The 26015-nt window shown below is 53.1% G+C and overlaps 1 protein-coding gene across 1 annotated transcript in view; it reads left to right on the forward strand.

Annotated features, from left to right (window-relative positions):
- The window catches only part of LOC139803505 (fer-1-like protein 4), a 38581-nt gene extending 16248 nt beyond the window's left edge, over nucleotides 1–22333 (forward strand). Inside the window, exons 21-46 of the mRNA XM_071759725.1 lie at nucleotides 9–125; nucleotides 1662–1814; nucleotides 2044–2227; nucleotides 2757–2881; nucleotides 3257–3391; nucleotides 4519–4692; nucleotides 4921–5037; nucleotides 5319–5480; nucleotides 5764–5923; nucleotides 6965–7068; nucleotides 7395–7526; nucleotides 8151–8199; nucleotides 9239–9345; nucleotides 9678–9809; nucleotides 10493–10603; nucleotides 11050–11177; nucleotides 11619–11789; nucleotides 12733–12887; nucleotides 13603–13781; nucleotides 14780–14865; nucleotides 16129–16227; nucleotides 17208–17449; nucleotides 19890–20161; nucleotides 20685–20785; nucleotides 21252–21462; nucleotides 22145–22333. Of these exons, the coding sequence (XP_071615826.1) occupies nucleotides 9–125; nucleotides 1662–1814; nucleotides 2044–2227; nucleotides 2757–2881; nucleotides 3257–3391; nucleotides 4519–4692; nucleotides 4921–5037; nucleotides 5319–5480; nucleotides 5764–5923; nucleotides 6965–7068; nucleotides 7395–7526; nucleotides 8151–8199; nucleotides 9239–9345; nucleotides 9678–9809; nucleotides 10493–10603; nucleotides 11050–11177; nucleotides 11619–11789; nucleotides 12733–12887; nucleotides 13603–13781; nucleotides 14780–14865; nucleotides 16129–16227; nucleotides 17208–17449; nucleotides 19890–20161; nucleotides 20685–20785; nucleotides 21252–21432 (3576 nt within the window). The 3' untranslated portion in view covers nucleotides 21433–21462; nucleotides 22145–22333. The remainder of the gene's footprint in view (nucleotides 1–8; nucleotides 126–1661; nucleotides 1815–2043; nucleotides 2228–2756; nucleotides 2882–3256; nucleotides 3392–4518; nucleotides 4693–4920; nucleotides 5038–5318; nucleotides 5481–5763; nucleotides 5924–6964; nucleotides 7069–7394; nucleotides 7527–8150; nucleotides 8200–9238; nucleotides 9346–9677; nucleotides 9810–10492; nucleotides 10604–11049; nucleotides 11178–11618; nucleotides 11790–12732; nucleotides 12888–13602; nucleotides 13782–14779; nucleotides 14866–16128; nucleotides 16228–17207; nucleotides 17450–19889; nucleotides 20162–20684; nucleotides 20786–21251; nucleotides 21463–22144) is intronic.
- The last annotated feature ends 3682 nt before the right edge of the window (nucleotides 22334–26015 follow it).

The raw sequence follows: 26015 nt of genomic DNA on the forward strand, positions 1-26015 counted from the left end.
CTGCTCAGATCCTGTGTGCAAAGCAGGGGCTCCGTGTCAGGAGGCAGCTGACCCGAGCCAACATCAAGGAGAAGCTTCAGGAGACAAGGAGGATCCTGACAAAGCTGCACTCCATGGCTAAAGAGGTACAGCTGCTCCTGGGGCACCTTGTTTCTGAGCAGGAGAGGGCACAGGCGAGGGGAGAGTGCTGGGCTCTTGCTAAGCCTCACCTGGGGCTTTGCCTCTGCTTTCTCTGTGCTGTGTGAAATCCTAAGTTTTGGCTGCTGGAAGTTGCCATATTTCACTAAGGGCTGTGGCTTGGCAGTCTGCAGGGCAGTTGGTGGCAGAGCAGAGGTCCAACCAGCTCAGCAGTGAGTTGGGGGCAGAGCTGGGCCAGCTCGAAGCCACCCAGGACCCCCCTGTCCTCTGCCTGGCCACCCCTGGACATTCCTGCATGGGCTGTGGGTCCAGGGCCACGACTCTTCCTTTGCTGCCCACACTGCACCAGGGACTGATCTTGGGCACTTCCTGCAAAGTTCAAACTGATGCTGAAAGAAGGTCACTCATTTGTAGTAGAGACTGAGTTTTGCTGGCCCTGTTTGAAGGAAAATCAATGCAGCACAGACCAGAATGCCATGTTGGCTGGAGTTAGGTGGGCAGATGCTGCTGGAGTTTGGAGAAGACTTTCACTGAGTGAAGTCAAATTCTTTTCACATCTTTTGCTGTGTGAGGGCAGACTTTAGCACCACCAAAACATCACCAGGAGAAGCTGTCCTCAGGTGCCAGACCCCCAGAGTCCTCCTGATGGAGAGAAAACTCCCCCCTTCTGCTCCCTGCAGCCTGCTGGGACTGCTGCTGTCTCTGCAGGGTCAGCCCTGCACATACACTTGCTGCTTTTCATCCCTTGCTTTTGGATCAGCTTCAGCTACTTGTGTACTGAAAAAGTGCAGGTACAAGCACCATGCACAAGTGTGAACACTGACAGCAGGGACTGTGCAGGGAGAGACCTTACGGAGCTCAGGAAAGTTTAGAAGGAGTCATTGCTTCCCTCTGCATTCACTTTATTGCCAGTCCTGCTCCCAGCCCAAAGTGCAGCATTATGCTGGGCACTCGTGCCACTGGGATGCCAGTGAATGTGGTTCCTCCCCAGGGACCAGAGCTCATGCTCCTGTCACAGGTGTGGGGTGAAATGCCACTTCTCCACTCTTGTGGGGGGTCCCTCTTCCCAACATGGCGTGGGGTTAAGTTCACAGTGAAAACCAAGGCAGATCCCAAATTCCTCCAAGAAACCTGTGGAGCCATATTGCAGTGCTGAGGCTTTTGGAAGCACATGCCAAACATTAGGGACCTCAATACTGCATCCAGTCCTGGTGTCCTCACCATGGGAAGGACATGGATCTGTTGGAATGAGTCCATAGGAGGGCCACAAAGATGATGCAGGGGCTGGAGCAGCTCTGCTACGAGGAGAGGCTGAGGAGCTGGGATTGTTCAGCCTGAAGAAGAGAAGACTCTTCCAATCCTCATTCTATGAGTCTATGATTAGGTCCTTCATTTGCTTCTGGCTCTCCAAAGCATCATGCAGTCCCTTCTGCAAGGAGCTGGAGCTTTCTCCATGTTTGTGGTGGGAGGACAAGATATGTGCTGTTCCTCTGCTGTGACTTCCCTCTCCTTCCTCCCTCCAGCCCCAGTGCACCCTCCCTGATGTCTTCATCTGGATGCTCAGCAACAACAGGCGTGTGGCATATGCCAGAGTCCCTGCTCAGAACATCCTCTACTCAGTTGTTGAAGAGGAGAAAGGCAAGGACTGTGCAAAGATCCAGACTGTCTTTATGAAGGTGGGGTTTATACCAAAACAGTGTGCTCTTGCTTGCTTCATGCTGATTCTCTCTCCTTCCTGAAATCCTGGAGGTCACAAGGAAATGCTCCACCACTGCCTTTGTTCCCTGTTAGTGTGGTGCTCAGTCTGCTCTGCTCCTGGGCTGGTCACAGGCTGATGGTGGTCACCTTGGGCTGAAGGGGTGCATGGCTGAGATGGGAAAGCTGCTAAACACCTCGTGCTTTCAGGTCCCTGGCTTACACACTGGTGAGATCTTTGCCAAACTGGAAGTCTACATGTGGCTTGGGATGAGGAAATACACAAAGAACTGTTTGGTGGAGCTGCCTGAGGAGTTCAGGTTCCTCTCTGAGGATGGACAGGAGATGGCTCAGCTCTCAGCCTGCAGTCCTCCCAGCAGGCTCAGCAGGGATGGTGAGTGCAGATGACACTTCTCCATGAGCAGGAGAGCAGAGAGGTGAGAGGTCCTGCCCCAGGGTCAGTGTCTGAGGAGTAGGACCTGCTCCATCATCACCATGCCATCTGCAAGGGGTGACTGGGTCAGACAGGTCCAGTTTGCTTTCATGAGGAACAGACTCAGCTGGAGCAGGAGGCAGGATGGGTGCTTCATAGGCAATGAGCCTACAGCCAAACTGGCAACAGGCATGAGGTCTGTCCCTTTGCTGAGGCCCTGGTGGTGCTACCCCCAGCAGCTGCTCACAGCAGATCACTGAGCATTTCACATGTCAGGGCCTTCCCAGAGGTGTCTGGGGAGCCCATTGAGCTTGGGCAAACCTTTGGAGAGGTGCTGGCCTTCTGGAAAGCACTGTGAGTGTCCTTGCTATGGTACCCCTTCCTTGCAGGATGTACCTACTCCAACATCTCTGGCCCTCTTCATGCGTTTTTGGCCTCACACGGGGCTGGAGTGGGGGAACAGGGACCTCTCTTCTTTTTTTCTTACCAGATTTCAGCTATTTCCAGCTCCGAGCCCATCTGTATCAGGCTCGAGGGATCCTCCCTGCAGATGACAGTGGCCTCTCAAATCCATTTGCAAGAGTGGTGTTTTCAACTTACTGCCAGACCACCAGGGTGAGACCACTTCAACTCTTGCCTCTGCCTTCCTGGGCACCTGGGGAGAGAAAAATTATCATGTCCTCACTGGGGTGTTGAGGGCCAGGGATGTTGCAGCCCTCTTGGAAATTTGAAAACTCCAGGCACAAGGTGTTTGCGTGCCCCAGGTGGTGTGACTGTGTCAGGGAACATTTGTCAAAACATCTGTATTATTAAGTACAGCCTCAAAGGTTGATTGGCATGTGCTGGTTGGGTCCAACTGCTGGTTCACATTTTTGCCATCTCCCCTCCTGCCAGGCACCAGCTGTGTGGAAGGGGAAACCATGTGGAAACCATGCCTGTGGTTTGTCTCCCCTGGCTGTGTATGCTCAGGCCTCCTGTCTCCATCTGCAGATGCTGGAGGAGACACTGAGCCCCATGTGGAATGAACTACTTCTGTTTGACCAGCTCATTGTTGATGGGAAAAAAGAAGAGTTGAAAACAGAGACCCCCATCATTATCATCAACCTTTTCAGCCACAACAGATTTGTAAGTACAGCCCTCCTGCCCTCCTGCTGTCATCTCCAGGACAGGAGGCAGAGGAGCTCTGTGTGGGTGCTGTGAGCAGACACTTAGGAGCCACATCTCTGTTTGCTTTCCATAACTCAGCTTGAGTCTGGCCCACTGGTGGTGGTGAGTCCTGGGGGCTGTGCTGAGGTTGAGGCTTTCAGCAGACTCCTGCCAGGAGCTGGGCTGAAGCTGCTGGCCCCAGGGTGCCAATGGCTCAGAGGTGCCCTGAGCTGGGGCCTGATGGTGGATCAGGAGTTGTGCTCCTTGGAGCAGCCCTGTGCCTCTCCCAGCTGCCTGCCCCACTTCCTCACACTGCAGAGGGCTGGTAGCCATGGGGAGATGAGGGAGCTGCTTCTCCTTCCCCTTTGGCTCCCAGCTGTTCCATCTCTGCCATCCTTTTCTCTCTTCACCAGTACTTGGAAGCCACACTCCTCTCCTGGGGCCTCTTTGTTCTCCTGAGGGGAATGCTGTGACTCCCACTGGATTCTCCTGCATAGCTCAGCAGCTTTTCTGGGTCCCAGTACAGGACAGACACTGACATGCTGGAGGCAGTCCAGAGGAGGCCACCAGGATGGTTGGGCTTGGAGCACAGGAGGGAGTGAGGAGAGGTGGAGAGCTGGGGGTATTCAGCCTGGGGAAGAGGAGGCACAGTCAGTGTCATTGCTGCCTGCAGCTGCCTGATGGGAGAGGGCAGAAAAGGTGGAACTCTTGGGGGTACCAGGGCAGGCATGAAAATTCCAACTCGATGCAAGGAAGCAATTTTCACCCAGAAGTAGTTCAAATGCTGGGGCCAGAAAGCCTGTGGGATCTCTGTTCTTGGAGCTGTTCAAGCTCTGGCTGGAGGAGACTGAGCAACCTGATCTGGCTTTGCTGTACTCTGATGCATGTTCCCAAGCTGTTTGCTGAGTTCTGCATGGAGGTGAACTGGGAATTAAGAGGAAATAAAGTGGATGTGTCCCTTCTGCTCTTGGCTCTGGATGGAGCAGAGGATGGCAAGGATGGAAGACCAATATTGTGTTGTCCCAATTGGTTGGAACCAGTGGTGTTTTCTCTCTGAGGTGGTGAGATAACAGAGAGAATTTCATCCATTCCTCCCTTTTCCACAGGGCTCCCCTGAGTTCCTGGGCCAGGCCTTTGCAGTCCCCCAGGTGAAGCTGCTTGATGAGCCATACACCAAACCTGCCCTGCAGTTCTTTGATTTCTACAGAGGCACCAAAGCAGCAGGAGAGCTCATTGCCAGTTTTGAGCTGATCGAGCTGGATTACAGTGGCTATTTGGAGGTAACAGGCTAGTAGGATCCTGCACGTGGTTGCCAGCTCTTTGGGGAGAGTTGTGTGGGTGAGGAGTTGGTTGCATGGGGCCCACCAGAGGAGTCCTTGTTGAAAGCCACCTCTGGTTTTCAGCTGAGGGGAGGCTGCAGGGACAGAGCCTGCGAGCACAGCTCAGAAGGCAGAGGGGGCTGGGAGTGGTGTAGAAATGGCTTCCATTGCTTGGTGTGTCCTCTTCAGCCATCAGTGCCTGAGGATGTGGAGCCCAAGGAGCCCAACTACCTGGGAGACCCCCGTGCTGGGAGGTTCATCATCCCTGAGGGCATCCGCCCGCTCCTGAAGGAGTTTCGCATCGAGGTGAGATGTCTTCAGCTGGGCTGGCTCCCCCCTGCCTGCTCCAGGCTGCTCTGGGCAGGGAGCTGGGGCTCAGCTGTGCCTCTGAGGCCTGAGCAGATGTCAGAAATAGAGGAACATGAGGGAGAAACCATCTCAGCAGCTTAACAGCTGGAGGTGTTGTGTTGGGAGAGCAGCCTCATGTCTCTCCTGGGGTCTGTGTGCTGTGGGCTGGGGGTGACAGCTCTGGCTGCCTGGCCATGCCATGCCTGCTGTGTCCCCAGCAGCTTTATGTTGTGCTTCAGATCCTGTTCTGGGGCCTGAGACACCTGAAGAGGGTGAACTTGTTCGAGGTGAATGAGCCCCAGGTGATCATTGAATGTGCTGGCAAGAAGGTGGAGTCAGAGGTGATTGTGGCCTACAGAGAGAACTCCAACTTCACTGAGCTGGTCAAATACATGGATGTGGTGAGTGGGAAGGGGGGGTCTTGCCATGCCAGGGTGCACCCATGCACTGCTGATCTGCATGGGGCAAGGAAGGAAGCTGTCCCTGGGGCCTTGCTCTCCCATGGCCACAAAGTTGAGCTACAACTCAAAACCTTTGTGACATTGCCCACCAGGAGCAGTCTCAGCCATCCTCTGTCACTGAAAGGCTTTGTTTTTGAGGGCAGAGCTGTCAGACCTCCTCGCATGTGGTGGGGCTGTCACAGGCCACCCTTGCTCTTGCAAACCCCATGTGGTTCTTTGTCAGGAACTCCCAGAGCAGGTCTACCTGCACCCTCCCCTCAGCATCTCCGTGGTGGAAAAGCGGGCGTTTGGGCGCACTGTGCTGGTGGGCACCCACACTGTGTCTGATGTGATGAAATTCTCTCCCAGAGAGCTGGAGGAGGAACCAGAAGTCATGCCCAAAGGTGAGCTGTTTGTTGAGGTTCCTATGGAAGCAGCAGTTCTGCAAGTGTCAGAAATCCCTGGACTTTCTGCTCCCTCCTAGCCAGGATGCAAAGTCCTGGCCTGAGACCTGTCAGGTGCCAGCAGGAGCAGAGCATGGGGCAGGCTGGGGCTGGAGACAAGTTGTGATCCTGGGCTGTGGCACTTGGCTCCTGACTGGTGTTGGGGAGGCACCAGCAGCCAAGCCATGGAGTGCTGTGAGCCACTTTGGGGATGGCAGGAGGCAGTTTACAGACTCTTTTCTCCAAGTGTGGCTTAACATCTGCTCCCCCCCAACTCTGGCAGGACATCTGTGGATGTGGCATCCCCCTGGGGGCTCTGTCCCAGGCACAGCTTGCTTTACATCTGCAGAAACTTGAGGAGGGTGAATGGCTCAAGGCAATGTCTTTGTACAGCAGGACGTTTAGCTGGGGCTGGATACTAGACAGTAACTTCTCTCTATGGAAAAATTGTGCCTGGAATCAGAGGTATCCATCCTGGAAAAGTCCATTGCATTCTCCTGTTGCAATCCCCTGCATAGCTGGACTGTAGAAGGGTTCCCAGTGAGACTCCCACCAAGCTTTAGGGACCTGGTCCACCAGGACCAAGGCTTGAGAGGTTCAGAGGTGGCTGAACCTCACATGGTTGGGCCAAGGTACTGGGTATTCATTGGGTATTGGATTCACTGAGTAGCTCTGTGACAGCAACAGCCAAGCTCCTGATCTGAAGTGGGTAAATAAATACAGCACAAAGGGGAAGAAGTAAAGGATTGATTGATCTGTGGCCATTTCTGAGCAGAGAATGTGTGTCTCATAAATCTGAGTTCCTGGGAGTCAGCAAAAAGAATGTTGATGATGATGTACTTGGATTTCCAGTAATATTTTTGCAGCAAAAGCTTTAAAAGAAATCATACTATGATGGGGTAACAGGGAGGTTTTTTTTTCTGGATTAACTGCCCAGAAAGTAGGGGGCAGTGAGTAGAAAATAAACACATGGAAACATGAAGCTCTTTCTCTTTGTTTCAGCCCAGAAAATCTCATCCCAGCCTCCTCCCTTGCAGACTGTGGTAAACATTGGCTCAGGAGCTGGTGACCCAAGTCCTACCACTCACCCCCTGAGTCTTGTGAAGGTGAGTGATGTATTTGGACTGGGGAATTTGGAAGCTTGGAAAGTCAAACTGAAGGTTAGAAACATAAAAGTAAGCTGAGAAGTTCAGAGTTACGTTTCAAGCACCAGATTTTTGCTCTGTACCCAAATACTCCTCTCCCCTGGATCCATCAGCACTGCTGAGCTTTGTGCCTTGGAAACTGCTGCTTGTGTAGCAAAGCACAAACCTGGGGCTTTGCATCTTCCATACTCCTCCTGAAAGCCTCTGCCAGAGGTTCCCAGGGCTCTCGAGTAGGGTGTATGGGGGGTTGTTTCCTTCCCCTGGACCCTTTTATCTGTTCTTTTAAGGCTCCTTTGAAGGAAATTCCTATCAATAGGCGTGTAAAGAAAGAGGATGAATATGAAGAGGAAAAACCAGAGTTGGAAGAACTGGATTGGTGGTCCAAGTACTATGAGTCCCTGAGGGAGCTGTATAACCAGGTAATCTTTTGTGACAGCTGCCAGCAGAGGGAAAAGTGGCTGGGGTGGCTTGAGGATGATCTCAGCAGCACTGAGTGTCATAGGAGTCCTCCTGGTGTGGATCTCCAGGGAGATGTGGGGACATTTACCTTTGTGTGCTGAGCACACTGAAGGTACCAAGCATCCACAGGAGGACTGATTTCAGCAGAGAGGGGATGCTGAGACATCCCTGAGGCCAGGTGCCCAAGTGGCCTGGGGAATGTGACCAGGCTTTTGTTGAGGCACTACTGAAAATGTGGCATTGCTGCTTTTAGCTCTAATGCAGGAGCTTTCATGCTGCTTACCCTCTGTCCTGGCTGTCTTCCCAGGATGAACCATTGGGAGCCATTATGTCCCATTTTTTTTTCCTCACCTTGTGGTCCTTAAATCCCAATCAAACAAATAAGCAGCAGGAAGATCTGGGGAGAAGAAAAGGGCATTAAAGCTCCACTGGATCCCCTCCTGCAATGATGTTAATGCCCAGTGATCTCAGGCTGGGTATCACTGATGCTGCTGCCAGGAAAGCTTTGCCAGTGTCCTGTTCCTGGCTGGAGAAGCCTTTGCTGCCAGGGGTGTGGGGGGACTGTTTGTGTGTCTGTGTTTCAGGCACGCAGTGATGAGGAAGATCCTGAGAGGGATGAGCTGAATGATGCAGGTGAGTCCCCTAGCAATCCCCAGCTCTTCCATGGGGAGAGCCAGGACTTACACCACCCCAGAGGGAGCTGAGCTTGTGGGAATGGGCTCTGAGCAGGCAAAAACAACACAAAAGGGAGCAGAGAGATTGGAAACTTTGGCAAGGACTAACAGAGGCTCTTTAAAGCCAAGAAAAGTATGGAACATTTTGTTGAAGCAAGAACCTGCCTGGTTGAGCACAAACCTGCAGGAAAATCAGCTGCACGGATCATGGAATTGCCAGGGTGAGAGCAGAAAGCAAAGGTGGGGTGGGAAGGAGAGGATGGTGGAGAGGCAGCACTGTCCCAGAGCTGGGCATCACCCTATGGATGTGGGATGCTCCCCAGGGGTGCAGGTTTCACCACGAGGTAGCAGAAGGATGGTTGATCTCAGAAAACCCTTACAGCTGCAGGCTCAGGTTTGCTGAGATCTGTGACTGCCCAGCAATGACCTGGGGAGGTGAGACAAGAAGTTTAGAAATTATGTAAACCCTATTTAGAAAGAAGGTTGGAGGACATCTGCATGTCATTAGTGCTCAAGTCCTTGGGAAAAGGGGCAAGGACACATGGCCTGTGTCCTGGGAGGCAGAGGGAGGTCTGGCCATGTGCAGCTGCCCCTGTCTGGAGTGACAGCAAAACCTCCAGTGAGCCAGGCACCCAAACCAACAGCACATCAAAGAAGTGTCCACCCAAAGGAGAGGGATAGCTCACATTTGTGCCTGCCTGACAGCTCCTGTGGGCTGCTCCAGCTACAGTCCTCCCTTCAGTCTCTTCCCACTTTCTCCCTAAACAGCAGGCAGGCAGGCAGGCAGCCAGGGCTGTGACAGTTTTTGTGTCCCCACCTGTCCCATGCCCTGCTGGGAAACCTGAGATGCCATAAGGACAACTGTTCCAGAGAGTGAGAGCTCCAGTTACCCTGGCACAGGTCAAAGCAAAAGCTGTTGCTAGAGCCATTTCATGGACAGATGCTTGAGGTGGTGTGGGAGATCAGAGCATTTCCTGATCATCTGTTGCCATTTCCAGATGGAGGGAATTTACATGCATGCACCATTGACATGGAAGCAGAAGATGAGGCAGTAGTTGAAGCTGAGCCCGCTCGACCCAAGAGGAAGCTCATTGCCACCCTTCAGGTGATTACTGTGCTCACAGATCTGACCTCTTTCAGCCCTTTGTCTATGTCCTGCTCATCTCCCTGCTGTGGTTAGACCTTGAGAGTGTGCTGGGTCCTCATTTTTGCTGGGCTTTCAAACCAGCTAGTGAGACCTTGGAACCAAGCTGGAACGTGTGGGCACATCTGAGGATGGATCTGGGGCACAAGGAAAAATCATAACCCCCTGTGCTGACTGACACAGGGTATGGGTAGGACCAGGTGAAATGGCTGAAGCAGGGAAAGGATGGTCTGACTCTCTTTCCCTTTAAAGGTGGCAGGAAGGGACTCAAAATGACTTTCTATTTATTTCAGATCTACAGCTCTGAGCTGGAAAATGAATTTGGCAATTTTGAAGACTGGCTGTGTATTTTCCCCCTCCATCGTGGGAAAGCAAATGAGGATGAAGATGGAAAGGAGGATGAACATTTTGTGGGGAAGTACAAGGTATGGTAACATTTGGTGCTGCAGTACAACATCCAGGTATCATTTGTGCTGGATGTGGAAGAAAATCCTTGTGGGCAACCTGCATTTCAGAGCAAGCTGAGACCTGCAGAGCCCTGGAGAGTGCAGGGTGATGTGAGGCCATGGTGTGGCATGGCCAGGGTGCTGCTGGTGCCTGGTGAAGCAGTTTATACTGAGGTCCTTTGTTAGTTGATAAAAGCACCTGGTTTAGTTTATTTAGCTCTTGCAAGAAGAGAGCATGAAGCATAAAGGGCTCTGACTTTGGTTGGGCCCTCTGGGTGTGTTCAGTATGTAAACAAGAACTAGTGACCTTTTTGGCCAGTGACTTTTACAAGAGGCTTCATCCTCCCATCCAGGGACCTCTTGAGGACTCTGAAATATCATCTGCAGAAGTTGATGTAAGAAGGTCCCTAGAAAACCTTTGGTGGGTCCCAGTGCCTGGAGATGTTCAGATCTTGTAGCAGTGGCCAGACAGGCTACAGCCTGACTCGCAACCAAGGACTGCAACCAGTCCTCAGGACTGTCCCCCTGGGCACAGGGTGTTGTGGGCTGCCTGGTGCAATGGCTCTGGTCTTCCAGTTGTCAGGTGAAGCTGGTCTTGGTGGTTCCAATCCTATTTTACTCTCTTTTGTATCTAATTGGTACTTGCAACCTCTTCTCCACAGGGCTCCTTCTATGTCTACCCCACCCAGGAAGCTGGAACGGAGCCCAAGGTCTCCCAGGGTGTTCCAAGGAACAGACCCATCAAGGTTCTTGTTCGAGTTTACATCATTAAGGTAAATCTCTGGTGGGGGTGGCAGTAATGGATGGAGGTCAGTCCCTTCCTGGGGACCTCAGCCACTCTCTGCTCAGCAAATCTGAGCAGTGGTGCTTGTGAAAAGCTCAGTGTTGGCTTGAGGGCTCTGTCAGCCCAGTGGAAGTCACCTCCATCTTCTCCATGGAGAGCCTTCCATGCTTTTTAACTTCAGGAGGTGCTTAAAATCCAAATGGGAATTTCTCAGTTCTTCTCAGCTGCCTTGAGTCAGGGAGCAAACATGTGGGCTGGCAGCTGGAGATGCTGGTGGACTGCTGAGCAGGGATTTGTGTGGGAATCTGTGGCCATTTCACAACCAATGCAGCTGATGGAAGGACCTGACCTTGGGTGGTCTCAGGCCTGTGTGGTGTTCCTTGTGCAGGTTGCTCTCTGCAGCTGGTGGATGGCAATTCCTTTTCTGTATTCCAGGCTACAAACCTGTCTCCAGCAGACCCCAATGGCAAGGCAGACCCCTACGTGGTGGTGACAGTGGGACAGGAGCAGAAGGACACTAAGGACAGATACATCCCAAAGCAGCTCAACCCCGTGTTTGGAGAGTATGCAGGAAGTTGTCACCTGGCAGGTTTAGGAGGAATGGTGCAAATCTGGGGCTCAGGCTGTGGCCCAGCACGTGCTGTTGCTTTCTACTGGAATCTCTTGTGCTGTAACACATGCCTGGTGCCTCTGGCAGGGCCCAAAAATGTTTTGGGTTAGGAGGGGGTCACTCTAAGGGACTGATTTACCAGACAATGTAGCAAGACAGACAGCAACAGAGCACTGGAGAGGTTTTTCCCTAGCTCCAGCACCACTCTCCAAGGGAAAATTAGCTCCTTGGTTTGAACATGCAGACTGAAAATTGCACATACAGAACTCTGGGAAAACCAAACTCCACCAGAGGTCTTTGAGTTGTCAAATGCAGCTAAATATGTAGGATGATCAAAGCATGTGTTTTGTTTCTTTCTTTGCTAATTGCACTTTCCCTGTCTGGTTCTGCCCAGAGTCATGGAGCTGACAGTCTCCTTTCCCATGGAATCAGAACTCACAGTTGCAATATTTGACCACGATTTGGTTGGATCTGATGATCTGATTGGGGAGACCAAGATTGACTTGGAGAATCGATTCTACAGCAAGCACAGGGCCAACTGTGGAGTGGCTTCTCAGTATGACATGTGGGTGCTGGGGTGACATGTGGGTGCTGGGGTGACACGTGGGTACAGAGGTGACATGTGGGTCCTGAGGTGACATGTGGGTGCTGGGGTGACATGTGGGTGCTGGGGTGACATGTGGGTGCTGGGGTGACATGTGGGTCCTGAGGTGACATGTGGGTCCTGGGGTGACATGTGGGTGCTGAGGTGACATGTGGGTCCTGGGGTGACATGTGGGTACTGAGGTGACATGTGGGTCCTGAGGTGACATGTGGGTGCTGGGGTGACATGTGGGTCCTAGGGTGACATGTGGGTGCTGAGGTGACATGTGGGTGCTGGGGTGACATGTGGGTGCTGGGGTGACATGGCCTTGAGACATGTTCACCATTTGGGTGGGTAACAGCACCTCCAGCTTTACAGAACAGTTTGCATCCACAGGAGCCTTTGAGCAGGTTCCCAGAGATTCACTCCAAGTGACATGGGTAGGTCCATCTCTGGCAGTAGCTGATTCTGGGAGCAGCAAGACTCCTGACAGCTGTTTTCCTTCGGCCTCATTCAGGGTGGATTCTCTGGTGTCTTTGGCCAATCTCCTGTAAACTTCTCCCATCCCTCTACTGCAGAATTACCCGTGGGCATGGGGCTGAGTCCCCAGCCCTGCTAAAGCCTCCCTGCTGCTGATGTGCTGCAGCTGGAATCACTCCTGTTGCTGCTCTGAAGCCAGTGGTTCTGTGGGGTGGGAGCCTGGAATGTTCTGGGGGAGGAGACCTTGTTAAGCTTTTCATTCATTAAATTTTTTTTGTGCCCGTGGTTTTCCTGGTGAAAATCCGAGCAAGGCTCTGGTGGTGCAGCTGGTGCTGTAGGGAAGGCAGAGCATTTTACAGCCTGGGAAAAACCAACCAACCAACCAACCAACCAACCTGTTGTGTCTTATGCTGAAGGTGTTCTTGATTTTCTCCCTTCCATGCAGAATTGGCTACAACATGTGGCGAGATGCATTCAAGCCCACACAGATCTTGGACAGTTTATGCAAGAAAAATTCCCTTCCTGCAGCAGAGTACAGACAGGAGGAGGTCAAAGTGGACAATAAAATATTCAAGGTCCCTCCAGAGGCTTTTCCTGAAGGTACAGAGGGCTTGAAGAACAATTTCTGCTCCCTTAAACCTGTGCAGCACAGTGCCCATGCTGGGACAGGTCTGGGAACCCACCAACCCAAGGTGCCCAGGCTGGCTGCCCAGCTCTGCCTCCTGCAGGGCCCAGGTTTCTGGGTCCCCATGAGGATCATCCTTGGGGCTCAGTAGCTTTGGTTCAGAGGGTGGTGGTGTGGCACTGGAGGGAGGTGTGATCCAGGCCATCAGGTCCCAGAATGGTTTCCCAGGCACTGGTTGGAGCACAGGAAACCTCTTTGCATGGCAGCAGTGTCCACAGGGCTTTGATGGTTGTACAGCCAGAGGAGGTGTAGCTTGTCCTACAAGTGACAAGTGGTGCTTTCCTGCAGCACTTCTTGGGTAAAACCTCTCATCTGTGCATCTGTTGCCACTACCACAGGGACAGTCCTAGAGGGTCACATCCTTCTCAGTGTCCCCTGGATACTTTTCCCAGGGCCACAGCAAATTCTTTTTTTTTTCGTCCTTTTCCTCTGAATTCTCATTGTTTCTTTTTCTCCCTGCCTCATTCTTCTCATCTTTGCAACATATTGGGCTCATTCTCTTCATCCTCTCCCACTTGCTTCTCCTTCTGTTGTTTTTCTGGGGAGCTGCTTGTTTGCCCAGTCCATTGCACTCCCTTATTTGTGTCCTGATGGTCAGATGCCTTCATACCTGGCTGTATCCACCTGCAGATGCCTCTGTGAGGAACAAGAGAGGAACATCAGATGAGAACTGGTCAGTGGATGATGAACATAAGGCTTTGTATGTCCTGCAGCACTGGGAAGAGATGCCAAGGTATGGGAACAAACTGGTGCCAGAGCACGTGGAGATTCGGTCTCTGTACAACCCACAGAACCCTGGACTTGTGCAGGTGAGATGTGTTTGATTGCCCAGCCTGGACAGTTCAGGGCAGTTCAGGGAAGGATGGTTCAGGGCAGTTGGTTCCCAGCTCCCTGGCTGGGCCCTGTTGTCCTTTTGTTTCCTCATCCTGGCATGAATCCCATGCTTTGCCACTTCCTGGGGGATGGCTGGTGCTGTGTCCATGAGTGGTTGGCCCTGCTAAGAAGTGAGGACTGCTGGCTTTGATCCACCCTCTGACCTCTTATGGTGCTTCTGAGCTCTCTCTCCTCAAGAGCCCTCTGTCCATCAGTGTTGTGGTCACAAGGCTGGTGAACCAGAGTCCCCCATGTGCCCTCAGGCTGGGCTCAGTGCAGCACTGCTCTGATGCTGAGGGGGTGATGATGCTGAACCACCATACACCATGTGGGTGGTTGTGTCCTTTCCTGTCCCTTCCTCTTCTTCATCCCCTATCACTTCTGATTTGCTCCCCTGCATGAGCCCTGTCTCACCCCCTTGGATTCTCCCTGGGGGCCCAACATAACTCCAGGCTGGAGAAGAAATATTCCTTCTCATTTTTATGCATTGCAGTGATCTGAGCTCAGCCATTTCAACACCCTGCACCTGAGGTCTGTAACCAAGGGAGCTCTATAGTCCCTCTGGCTTTGGTCAGCACCTGAAATGCATGTGGAGAGAGGGGGCAGACCCATCACTTGAGTTTTTTTGTTATGCTGAAGCATTGCAGCATTATATGCTTCTTGCTAGGACAGGGACATGTTTGGTCTGTTTGAAAAGAGCTCAGTGCAGTCAAAAAGATTTTTCTTGGGAGCAGAGTGGGGAGGGAAATGAGCAGGTTTTGGCAGTTTTAATTTTTTCTCTAAAATCCAGTCACACCTCACTCTGAAGCCCTGGGGATGGAGAGAGCCAAGGTGTGGCTTTCTGGTGAGAGCTTTCTTTGCAGGAACAGGCTCTTGCTCCTTGAGGAACTGGAGGCATGGTCTGTCTTTTGAAGTCTCTGCTGTCTTCTTCCAGGGCTCCTTGCACATGTGGATTGACATGTTTCCAAATGATGTCCCTGCACCACTGCCTGTCAATATCAAGCCACGGCTGCCTGTCAGGTAGCACCCATGGGAGCAGGGCTGGGGCTGCTCAGCCTTCCTGGGGGGTCACTGTCCCTTGCCATGCCTGCTGAGCTGTGACACTGAGTCCTGGACAGGCCTCACCCCTCAGCCCCCTCCTCTCTGCTTCAGCCCCAGCTCTGGGATGATCTCTCAGCATGGGGCTCAAGTGCTTCAGCTGCACAGCGGCTGCAGGGCAGGGCTGATCTCTCTAAGGCTGGACTTGAAGGCTGTAAAAACACAGGTGACAGCTACTCCTCTCTTTAGCCTGGAGAAGAGAAGGCTGAGGGGAGACCTTGTTAATGTCTGCAAGTGTCTAAAGGGTGGGTGCAAGGAAGATGGAGCCAGACTCTTCCCAGTAGTTGCCAAGGGACAGGATGAGGGGCAATGGGCACAAGCTGGGACATAGGAAGTTCCACAGAAACATGAGGAAGAACTTCTTTATTGTGAGGGTGCCAAGGCACTGGCACAGGCTGCCCAGGGAGGTTGTGGAGTCCCCTTCTCTGGAGACATTCAAACCCCTCCTGGATGCAGTCCTGGGTAATGTGCTCCAACTGATCCTGCTGTAGTGGGAGAGCTGGACTGGATCACCTCTAGAGGTCCCTTCCAATTCTGATGGTTCTGTGATTCTCTGGAAGTAGCTGGGATGTCCTCTGGGTGCCTGAAGAAGTGAAATTGTGCTGGTTTCAGTTATTTAATGGGGCTATTCTTCTCAGAGGTGCACATGAAAAGACAAGAGATAATGGACACAAATGGCAGCAAGGGAGGCTCCAAATAGATATAGGGAAAACATTTCTCCAGTGTGAGTGATGCTACCCTGGGATAGGGATGGAGTGACCCAGAGAGATGCTGGGATATGCATCCTTGGAGATATTCAAAGCTCATGCAGGCAAGACCTTGAGCAACCTGATCACCTCTGGAGTCAGAGCAAGAGGTTGGAGCAGAGGCTGCAGAGGTCCCTTCCTGAGCCCTTCTGCCCTTCTTTGGCTGAGGGGTTCTGGTGGTTCTGGGTGGGTTTCCTACACACCAGGTATTTGCTTTGCCAAAGCTGCCTGGCTTGGCTGCAGGTTTTTGTCTTGTGGGGGTTGTAGCCCCTCAGGAGGGGTTTTGTGCCTGGCAGTGAGACTGCTGGGCTGCACTGGGCCAGAGGAGCCCTGGCAGGGGCCCACAGTGCTGGGATGGGAGGGTTGAAGCTCTGCTGCTGTGGGCTTGGGCTGCCCTCCCAAAGCCTCTGTCTGTCCCAGCACTGTGTCCTTCCCCCAGCTATGAGCTACGTGTGGTTATCTGGAACACAGATGATGTGATCCTAGATGATGTCAACCCTGTGACAGGAGAGCCTTCCAGTGACATCTATGTGAAAAGGTCTGATGGGAGCCAGGGGGAGGCCAGACCCTGCCTGCCCCCTCTCCCTGCCCCTCTCCCTGCCCCTCTCCCTGCCCCTCTCCCTGCCCCTCTCCCTGCCCCTCTCCCTGCCCTTTTCCCTGCCCTTTTCCCTGCCCTTTTCCCTGCCCCTCTCCCTGCCGCTCTCCCTGCCGCTCTCCCTGCCCCTCTCCCTGCCCTTTTCCCTTGTCCTTCTCCCTGCCCCTCTCCCTGCCCCTCTCCCTGTCCTTCTCCCTGCCCTTTTCCCTTGTCCTTCTCCCTGCCCTTTTCCCTACCCTTCTCCCTGCCCCTCTCCCTTGTCCTTCTCCCTGTCCTTCTCCTTGCCCTTCTCCCTGTCCTTTTCCCTGTCCTTTTCCCTGCCCTTCTCCCTGCCCTTCTCCCTGTCCTTTTCCCTGTCCTTTTCCCTGTCCTTTTCCCTGTCCTTTTCCCTGTCCTTTTCCCTGTCCTTTTCCCTGCCCTTCTCCCTGTCCTTTTCCCTGCCCTTCTCCCTGCCCTTCTCCCTGCCCTTCTCCCTGTCCTTTTCCCTGTCCTTTTCCCTGTCCTTTTCCCTGTCCTTTTCCCTGTCCTTTTCCCTGTCCTTTTCCCTGTCCTTTTCCCTGTCCTTTTCCCTGTCCTTTTCCCTGTCCTTTTCCCTGTCCTTTTCCCTGCCCTTTTCCCTGCCCTTTTCCCTGCCCTTTTCCCTGCCCTTTTCCCTGCCCTTTTCCCTGTCCTTCTCCCTGCCCTTCTCCCTGCCCTGCACCCTCACTGCCTCCTTTGAGCCTCTGCTCCTCCCTGCCTCAGCACAAGGTCCCCACTGCAGTCCCCTCTGCTGTACCCCCAGAGGTGCTGCTCAGGTGTTGGGCTGCTTTGGCTCTTTGACTCTTCCTTTCCTGCTGCCCATGGTGGTTCAGCCCCTCTGTGCTCCTCCTCTGCTTTGGGGTGGCTTTTGGGGTGGGGAGGGGATAACTGGGTTTCTGCTGCAGCTGGATAAAGGGTCTTGACCATGAGAAGCAGGAGACAGACGTTCACTTCAACTCCTTGACTGGGGAGGGCAATTTCAACTGGAGGTTCATCTTCCACTTCAACTACCTCCCCACTGAGAAGGAGATCACCTACAAGAAGAAGGACTCTGTGTTCTCTCTGGAGGAGTCAGAGTTTCGGGAACCAGCTGTTCTGGTCCTCCAGCTGTGGGATTACGACAGGATTTCAGCTAATGACTTCCTAGGTATGGTGTGACCTGCTGGGCATGGGGTGACCTCTCCCTCACCTTGTTTGACCATCGCAGCCTTTTGCCTGGGGCCCAGCTCTCAGGGAACACCAGGAGCATCAGATCAGTCACCTGGGCTGGTTTCTCACGTGAGCTCTAGGCAGAGCCTGGAGGTACAGACCTCTCCTACATGGACATGTTGAGCTTGGGCACTTGTCCCAGGGCCTTGGTGTCCTTTTTTAGGGCTTGTCACACCACAGAACTTTCAAGTTCTGCTTCCTCATGACCTTTCTGGTAAACTTGCTCATTTTCTCTACTCTCACTTAGATCTGCAGATCCCAAACCCTTGCCCAAAGTGCACCCTAATTTCATTTCTTTTTTTTTTTTTTTTTTTTTTTACGCTGTGGGCACAGGGCCTGGAAGTCTTTGGGAATTGCAGCATCCCAGTGCTGGGGGCCATGGGGGCTAGGATCCCCCCAGCTGCTCTGGTTCTTCCCAGTAAGCAGACCTGCTGAGCTGGGTACACAGCAGGGCCTGGTGACAAAGCTTGGTTGTTGGTAATTCTGCCCACACTACACTAGCCATGAACTCTTCTCTCCTGCTTCTTCTGCCATCCCCAAGTTTGTAGCACTCTGTTCAGTTGTCACTTCCTTCTTCAAACTTTGGCCTCTTCATTAAAAAGCAGCCCCTTGCCCTCCTGTCTCTTGGGCAGGAGAAAACTCTCATTATTCATCAACTTTCATAGAATCACAGAACCCCAGACAGGTTTGGGTTGGGAGGGACCTTAAAGCTCTCCCAGTGCCACCCCTGCCATGGTCAGGGACACCTCCCACAGCCCAGGGTGCTCCAAGCCCCATCCAACCTGGGCTGGAACACTGCCAGGGATGGGGCAGCCACAGCTTCTCTGGGCACCCTGGGACAGGGGCTCAGCACCCTCACAACAAAGAATTGCTTCCTTTGTCTAACCTAAATCTCCCCTCTTCCAATTAAAAGCCATTACCCCATGTCCCCTCATTCCAGGTCTTTTTCCAAAGTCCCTCCCCAGCTTTCCTGGAGCCTCTTCAGGCACTGGAAGGTGCTCTGAGGTCTCCCCAGAGCCTCCTCTGCTCCAGGCTGAATGACCCCAACTCTCTCAGCCTGGCTCCAGAGCTGCTCCATGTCCATCTGAGCATCTCTGGCCTCCTCTGGACTCCAGCAGCTCCCTGCCTGTCTTATGTTGGGGACCCCAGAGCTGGACCCAGCACTGCAAGGGAAGTTTTGGTGAGAGTGGAGCAGATAAGGAGAATCCCTTCCCTTGCCCTGCTGGTCTCACTGATGGGGATGCAGCCCAGGATGCTGTTGGCTTTCTGGACTGACCCTTCCATGGTGTCTTTAAAGTGCCTCTGAGGCACTTCCCATGGTGGTTGGTTCCTCTGTGCTTCTCAGGAACTGAAGAAAGTGTTTGCCAGCAATTTCATTGCTTACTGGCAAGTACAATCTGAGGAACTTCTAGGCAGGAAAGGGCTTCTGCAGTCTTTATTGCAACCTCCTGCTCCAAGCAGAGCTGGATGCAACACAGGTTAAGTTGCTCTGGGCCTTTTCTGGGTGAGTTTTGAGTATCTCCAAGGATGGAGATTCTCAGACCCCTTCTGGACCCCTTTTCCTGGCTACACCAATCTCATAATTCTCATAATTTTTTTACTTGAAGCAGCTTGTGTCCCTTGTCTTACGTGCTTTCATCATCCACTTCTGGAAAGAGTCCAGCTGCATCTGCTCTGTAGCTTTGTCTCTCCTTGAGCCTCTCTTCTCTGGGATGGACATGCATGGTTCTCAGCCCATGCTGCTATGGCACCTTCAGACCTTCTCTCTAGTTAGTTGTCACTTTTCTTGTGTTGGGGACCCCAAAGTGAACACTATCCAGATGCAGTCTCACCAGAACTGTGCAGAGGAGAGCCCCATGTCCCCTGCCTGCTGCTGAGACTGATCTGTAGCCCGTGCCAAAGTGGGGCAGGAATTCCTTCCAAGGAGGATGAGGGCACAAGGCTAAGCCCTGAAATGTGCTGAAGCTGTTTCAGATGTAAGACAGACTTGAAACCTTTAAAGGATTTCCCAGGTGTTATAATATTTTCATTGACATTTTTGGGACTGAGGGAGAAGAGGAGCTTGGACATGTGAGGAGAGCAGGGTGGGACTCAATAAAGGAGTGAAACCCACTCTGCCACCTGCAAACCAAGCTGGCTGCATCAGAGATGAGCCAAGACCCGTGGCCTCTGTTCCTTATTCTCTAAGTCTCTCTTGGGCTGGTCCTTCCTTTCCTTCAGGTTCTCCCCCTGTAAATGTTCAGGACTCTGCTGGATCATTGCAGCAGCTGGGACCGACTTGTGGTGGGGGGAGCGTGGCTGGGACAGAAAGCCCGAGGGTGCGTGGGGCTGCACCTTGGCATTTCAGCAGGAGTTTTCCTCCTCCCTGTGCCCCGCAGGCTCCATCGAGCTGAAGCTCCACGACATGGTGCGGGCAGCCAAGAGCTCCGAGCACTGCTCCATCAGGATGGCCCAGGAGGAGGCAGCACCGCGCTGCTCCATCTTCCGAAACAAGCGCATGAGGGGCTGGTGGCCCTTCATCAAACTCCAGGATCAAGAAGATGAAGAGAGGGAGGAGAAGCAGAAGAGGAAGAAGAAGAGGAAGAGCCGCTCAGTCAAGCCAGAGGACACGGAGTTCACAGCCCCCAGTGGGCACAAGTACCTGCTGACGGTAAGGGCTCACAGAGATGCTGTGACATGTCCTGCCTGCACCTCCCCTCCAGAGGCAGCAGTGACCCAGCTGCCCAGGACTTTGTGCAGGCTCCTGGAGACTTGTCCCATCTGCTGGCGCCTCATCTACCCAGAAGTGTTGGCTGTGCTGGCATGCGGGGGGTGTCCAGCTCCCTCTGAGCTTCCCATGGAGCAGTGCTTGTGAGGGGAGCAGGGCAAGAGGCACCTGGCTCCCCACCAGCATGGCAGCACAGCACCAAAAGCTTCTCCCAGGGTATCTGCCTACCCCAGACAGGCAGGTACCAACTGTGCTGAGGCAGACTTATAGCTGGTGGCACTATCAGTGGACCCTTGTTTGTCCCCAAGGGGAACTTGGCTCACTTTGCTTTGGTGAGCTCCTCTCAGTGAGAAGAAAAGATAAATGCTCTGAGCATCTGTAGGTGAAACTGGGTGAAAAACACCCAGTCCTGGCCCAGTGGTCAGCTGGCTCATGTGGCTGTGGCTCAGACATGTTCCCCCTCCAGGGTAAAGTGGAAGCGGAATTCCATCTGCTGACCATGGAAGAGGCTGAGAAAAATCCTGTGGGTTTGGGCCGAAAAGAGCCTGAGCCCCTGGAAAAGCCCAAGTGAGTACCTGTGTTACCTCCTGGCACAGGGATGGCCAGTGCCAGGCTTCCAGCAGGTGTTGCTGTGCGAACAGGGAGGGAGCATCTGCTTGTCAAGAAGATGAGAGCAATCAGGGAGGCCCTGGGGGGTGGGTTCTGCAGGACTTGGGCTGCCAGGGCTTCCCAGAGCCCAGAGGACTTTGTGGCTGCAGCATCTGAGCAGCCAGGGCTGGCCAGGTCCTGGAGGCAGCTGTGCCATAACTCTGCACAGAGCAGCAGCTGCCTGGGGGCAGAGCAGCTCTGCAGGGACTGTCCTGATGCTCAGGCCTGGCTGTCCCCAGCATTTTCACAGGCAGCCTCCAGGGTGTCTGGGAGCAGCAGGAAGAGCTGGTGGCCCATGAGGATCGGTGGCTGCCAGAGCAGAGGGGCCAAGGTGCTGCTCTGTGCATTGAGCTTGTGCTTATCTGTTCTCCCTTTCCTCTCCCAGCCGCCCAAAAACTTCTTTCAACTGGTTTGTGAACCCCATGAAGACCTTTGTGTTCTTCATCTGGAAGCGGTACAAGAAATACATTATTGTGCTGTTCCTGGTCACTGCTCTGACCATCTTCCTGGTTCTTTTGATCTACACAATGCCTGGATACATCAGTGAGAAGATCATCAATGGATAAATGCTCTCCAGCACAGGACTGCTCCAAGGGGTGACTACTGCAGGAATTGAGAGTGGAACAGGGAGCTTAAGGTGTAGGGGCAACCTTCAGAGTGAGAGACCTGCAAAGTGGCCTCTCTTTGGGTCACTTTCCATGCTAAATACCTGTCAGATGCTAGGAAACTGAGTAAACAGCCTACTGAATAGGGCAAACTCTTTGAATAGAACAGTTGCAGCTTTGGGAAAGAAGTATTTTTGGGGTGGGAGCTAAGGTGGAAAAAGAGGGGTCTGCTGGGGTTGTCCCACTGCCATGGCAGCTGAAACCAACTCCTGGCACTGAGAGTGATTCTGACAGAGATGGGGCCATACAGAGCCACCCATGCCCTGGCTTGCAATGCCTGGCACTTCCCAGGCCTTGGCCTGAGGAGTTTATAACACATTGCACAGGGGAAAGGAATGTCTGGTGGGGGTAGGACCTGAGAGGCCTTTGACTGGGGCTCCTCAGGGAGCAGGGTGACAGAGCCAAGGTGGCCATGAGCTTCCTGCTGTGCCAAGAGTGCCACGGTAGCTCTTGGAGCTGAAGTTGATGGATGTGGTAGCAATGGATGGATGGATGTGGATGTGGTAGCCATCCCCAGGACATGGAATTTCTGGTTGTCACAAACTGCTCAACAGCTTTTTCTGTATGTGCTGGGTTGGATTCAAACCTCCTTTTGGGTTTTTTGTTTCCACAGGAATGGAAATTCCTTGGCTGCTCTCTCTGATGCTGCTGTGTTTTGGAGCTGGGGCCAGCCTGCTGCAGGACCTTGGTGCTGCCCCTTCATCCTTCCTGGATAGCACAGTGCTGGGACATCAGCTTGGGATCACCAGCATGGACCTGTTGTGGTGTTGGGCTGATGTGAATTAAATGAGACTTCTTCTCAGTGTGGTCTCTGGGTTCCTGTCTGCTGCACAGAGGAGCCCTGACATGATCTGATCTCAGCTGGAGCTGCTTCCCCCTGAGACTCCTTCTGAGGGGCCTCATCCTGCTGCAGATGATGCCCAGAGGGAATGCTGTGTTTCCAAAGAAATTAACTGTCAAGGGGTTTTATAGTGAAGGTGGGTGCCTGGCTGCCAGGAGCAGTTTGTTCTGGCTGGGCAGAGGCAGAGGGGTGGGTGAGCAGCAAGGACTGGGGCTGGAGCCAAGTGTGGGACTGACATGGTGCTCCTGGGGGGCTGGCAGTCAGTGGCTGAACAGGGGGCTCAGGATGGGGAAGGAGGGACCCCCTGTGCCCCCCTGACCTGCAGGGACAGCAGAATGGACAGCAAAGGGCTCAGGGCATGTGGCACCTCCCTGGGGCTGGAGTGGGGCTGTGACAGTGCTGCTCCCAGTGCTGCCTCACACCGGGTGCTGCAGGGCCTGGCGTGGGACACAGTGCTTTGGGGAGGGTGCCTGGTGCACCCCAACATGCCCAGTGCACCCAGCACTGCCTTCTGCACCCCAGCAACAACCAGTTGGTTGGTTCTGGGTGGTTTTGGGCACAGAGATGCTGTGAGCAGGGTGTGCATGTAACAGGAAAGCAGTTATTTATCTTCTGATGTCCACACAGGATTGTTATGAATTAATGTGTGGTGCCAATATTAACTCAGCACCATGATGAGACCCTGGGACTCATGCTGGGTGGGCAGAGCAGCTTGGGAGGAGCAGGGACAGTGCTGCTGCTCTCTGCAACATGTTCTTGACATTGGCCATTGCTGTCTCCTACCTGACCTGCTGATCCTCCAACCCTCTGTGTTTTTTCCATTAGGAACTTCTGATTTTCCACGATTATACATTTCCTCTTCAGTTCTTGAGCTAGTGATGAACCTGTTCCAGCTGCTCAGACTCTGTAATTTTACCTTTTGAATCTTGTATGGGTCCACTCCTCAGGTGCTTGGTGGAGGTTTTGCAGCCTTGCTGCCCCAGAGCAGGGCTGGGAATCCTTGGACAAACAGTTGAACTTCAGGGCAAGTGGAGAGAAAGTTTTGGATGGGATTGCAGGAAGAGGAGTGGGAACTCCTCTTTTTTTGGGGACTTCTAGAGGACTGTCTGAGAAATACTGCAACAACTAACAAGCATTTAGGGATCTGTTTGGAAGCTCGTGCCATACAGGACCATGAAAGGAGAGGACAGTTTCTGGAACTTCCGATGTGAAGGATATGGGTAAAGAATATAAAATTTAAAGGAAAGAAATCCACTCCTCATGTTGTTAAGGTTGTTGTCAAGAAGATTGGGAACAAAGAAAACAGGCAGAGAGAGAGGAAAAAAAAAACAGATGCCAGCAAGGAGCCCCAGTTAAGCTGAAGACATCCAACAGGGATCAGAGTCTGACCTGAATTGGTTTGACATCTTTATGAGGATGGAGATGAACGCAGGATCCATCCTGACAAGGTTCTGCCTTGACATAAATAATGAAATTTCATCCACAGGAGACAGAGAGGCATTAGGACAGGGACCCAGAGAGGCTGAGGCTGTGGGGTCTCCATCCTTGGGGCTTTCCAACATCTCCCTGCACAAAGCTTGGTCTGAATTCAGCATTGTCCCTGCCTTGAGCAGAAGGTTACAGAGACCTCCTGAAGCCCCCTCCCCCACCCCAACCTGATTTACTCTGTCTGGCTTTGACACAGGTTTGCAGAGCAGCACGTCATGGGCACAGGGCAGAACATGGGTGCTCAGAGTGAATTTAATGGACAAAAGCAGAGGAACATACCCAGCTGGTAACCACTGGGGAGAAAAAACTGAAGTCATGCAAATTCAAATGAGAAACAGGGCTTTTTCAGGAGCAAGACTGACTCACTGTAACAGAAAAGAAGCCTGGAAGAACAGGCTGTGCTGACATTGCCAGGTCCTGGGTGGGTTTCTGGTGTTTCTCTGGTGTTTTGGCTGAACATGACCTTCTGACTTTAGCAGGTTGGTACTTCCTGGCTTCTTCCTGGCTTAAAGGAACTTTTACTGCCCTTGAAACTGTGAGTCCATGAGAGGTGTTAGAGCTGGATGCCCCTATGAACATGTCCCTGCGGTGTCCATGTGTGTGATGTGTGTTTTGGAGCTTCATGTGTGTGTGTGTGTGTGTGTGTGTGCAAGCAAGAACCTGCACTGGTGAGCCCCCTTGTGCACTGTGCACTGAGAAGAGGTGAGGACCGTCCTGGGGAGGGACCTTCTTGGGGACAGCCATGCCCCGGGGCTGCAAGGGTCCTTGTCCTAGTGGGGACATGCTGAGGGTTTATCCAGGTTGTGGTCATTAAACGGGGCCTTTGGGTCTGTCTTGGAGTTCAAGAAGCCCCTTGAGAAGGCCTGCAAAGACTGAGAGCAAGATGTAAACCTTGTCTCCCTCCCCACAAGGCCTGGCTGGTTTTTGTTTGCCCTCCCCCAGCAAGCAGTCAGACAGAGCCTTTCCTTGTGTCTCTGCTCTTCCTCTGAGCACCAAGATGGAGCAGGAGAAGCAGGAGCTGGGGTGGGAGCAGGGATGGAGCAGAGCAGGGTGAGAGGTCCCAGAGAAGGAGCTCAGGACCTTGCAGCTCAGCAGGTGTCAGGTCAGGACAGGGCCTGTGCCATCTGAAGCACCCTTGGTCACTGAGTCAGCATCCCAGGGATGAATTTCCCTCCCCTGGTGCCTGGCAGAGCACGGCCCAGGGTGGGCAGACAGCAGCAGCAGCTCTCACTTGTCCTCCAACCTGGGATTGTTTCAAAGCTGATTTTTTGCCTGGATCCATAGTGATTTTTCAATCAGGGCTATCTTCTGTGCCTGGTCAGTGGGTGATGCTTGTGTCCAGGATATTGCAGGCACCTTTCTGCCTTCCTGGGATGCTGAAGTCCCCAAGGCTCTGCCCTGGCAGGTCCCTCTGCTCAGCCATGGGCAGCAGCACAGAGGTGGGCTGGAGATTCCCCCAGGACCGTCACTCAGCAGGTCCCATCCTGTCTGTGAGACCCTGGGTGTATCCCCTCAGTGGCAGAGCTGCCTGGGTTGTGGTAGGCTCATGCCAGCCTGGGGCAGGGGCTGATGAAGGAGCCAGTGACTGAACCTCTGTTAACCTGGGGTTAGAGATAACTTGGGAAAAGTCCCACGAAGGTTTTAGATCCGAGTTCCTTTCTGACTGCCCACGTTGGGTGCTGCTGGCACTGAGGGTCCTGCTCCCCCCAGAGCCCTCCCTCTGCATCCTCTGCACGCTGGGATCAGCCCAGGGATCTGCTGCTCCCACTCCTGTGTGTCACAAGCACATGGATGAGGGACTGGAAGATCCGTTCAAAATGTCCTGCTCCTGGTAACAATGCTTTGGAACTGACATTTCTTCAACTATCAGAAGCCCTTGTACTACAGAGCTGCATCATCCCCAAACAGAGCTCATGGGTCAGCTCCAGCTTTGCCAGGGGAGGTTTAGGTTGGCTATTAGGAAGGAATTCTTTGCAGAGAGGGTGATCAGACATTGGAATGGGCTGCCCAGGGAGGGGGGGGATTCTCCATCCCTGGAGGTTTTTAAGCAGAGACTGAATGTGGCACTGAGTGCCATGGGCTGGGAACCACGGGGGGAGTGGATTAAGGGTTGGACTTGAGGGTCTCAGAGGTCTTTTCCAACCTGGATGATTCT

This window comes from Heliangelus exortis, chromosome 16 (assembly GCF_036169615.1).
Source record: "Heliangelus exortis chromosome 16, bHelExo1.hap1, whole genome shotgun sequence".
NCBI lineage: Eukaryota > Metazoa > Chordata > Aves > Apodiformes > Trochilidae > Heliangelus > Heliangelus exortis.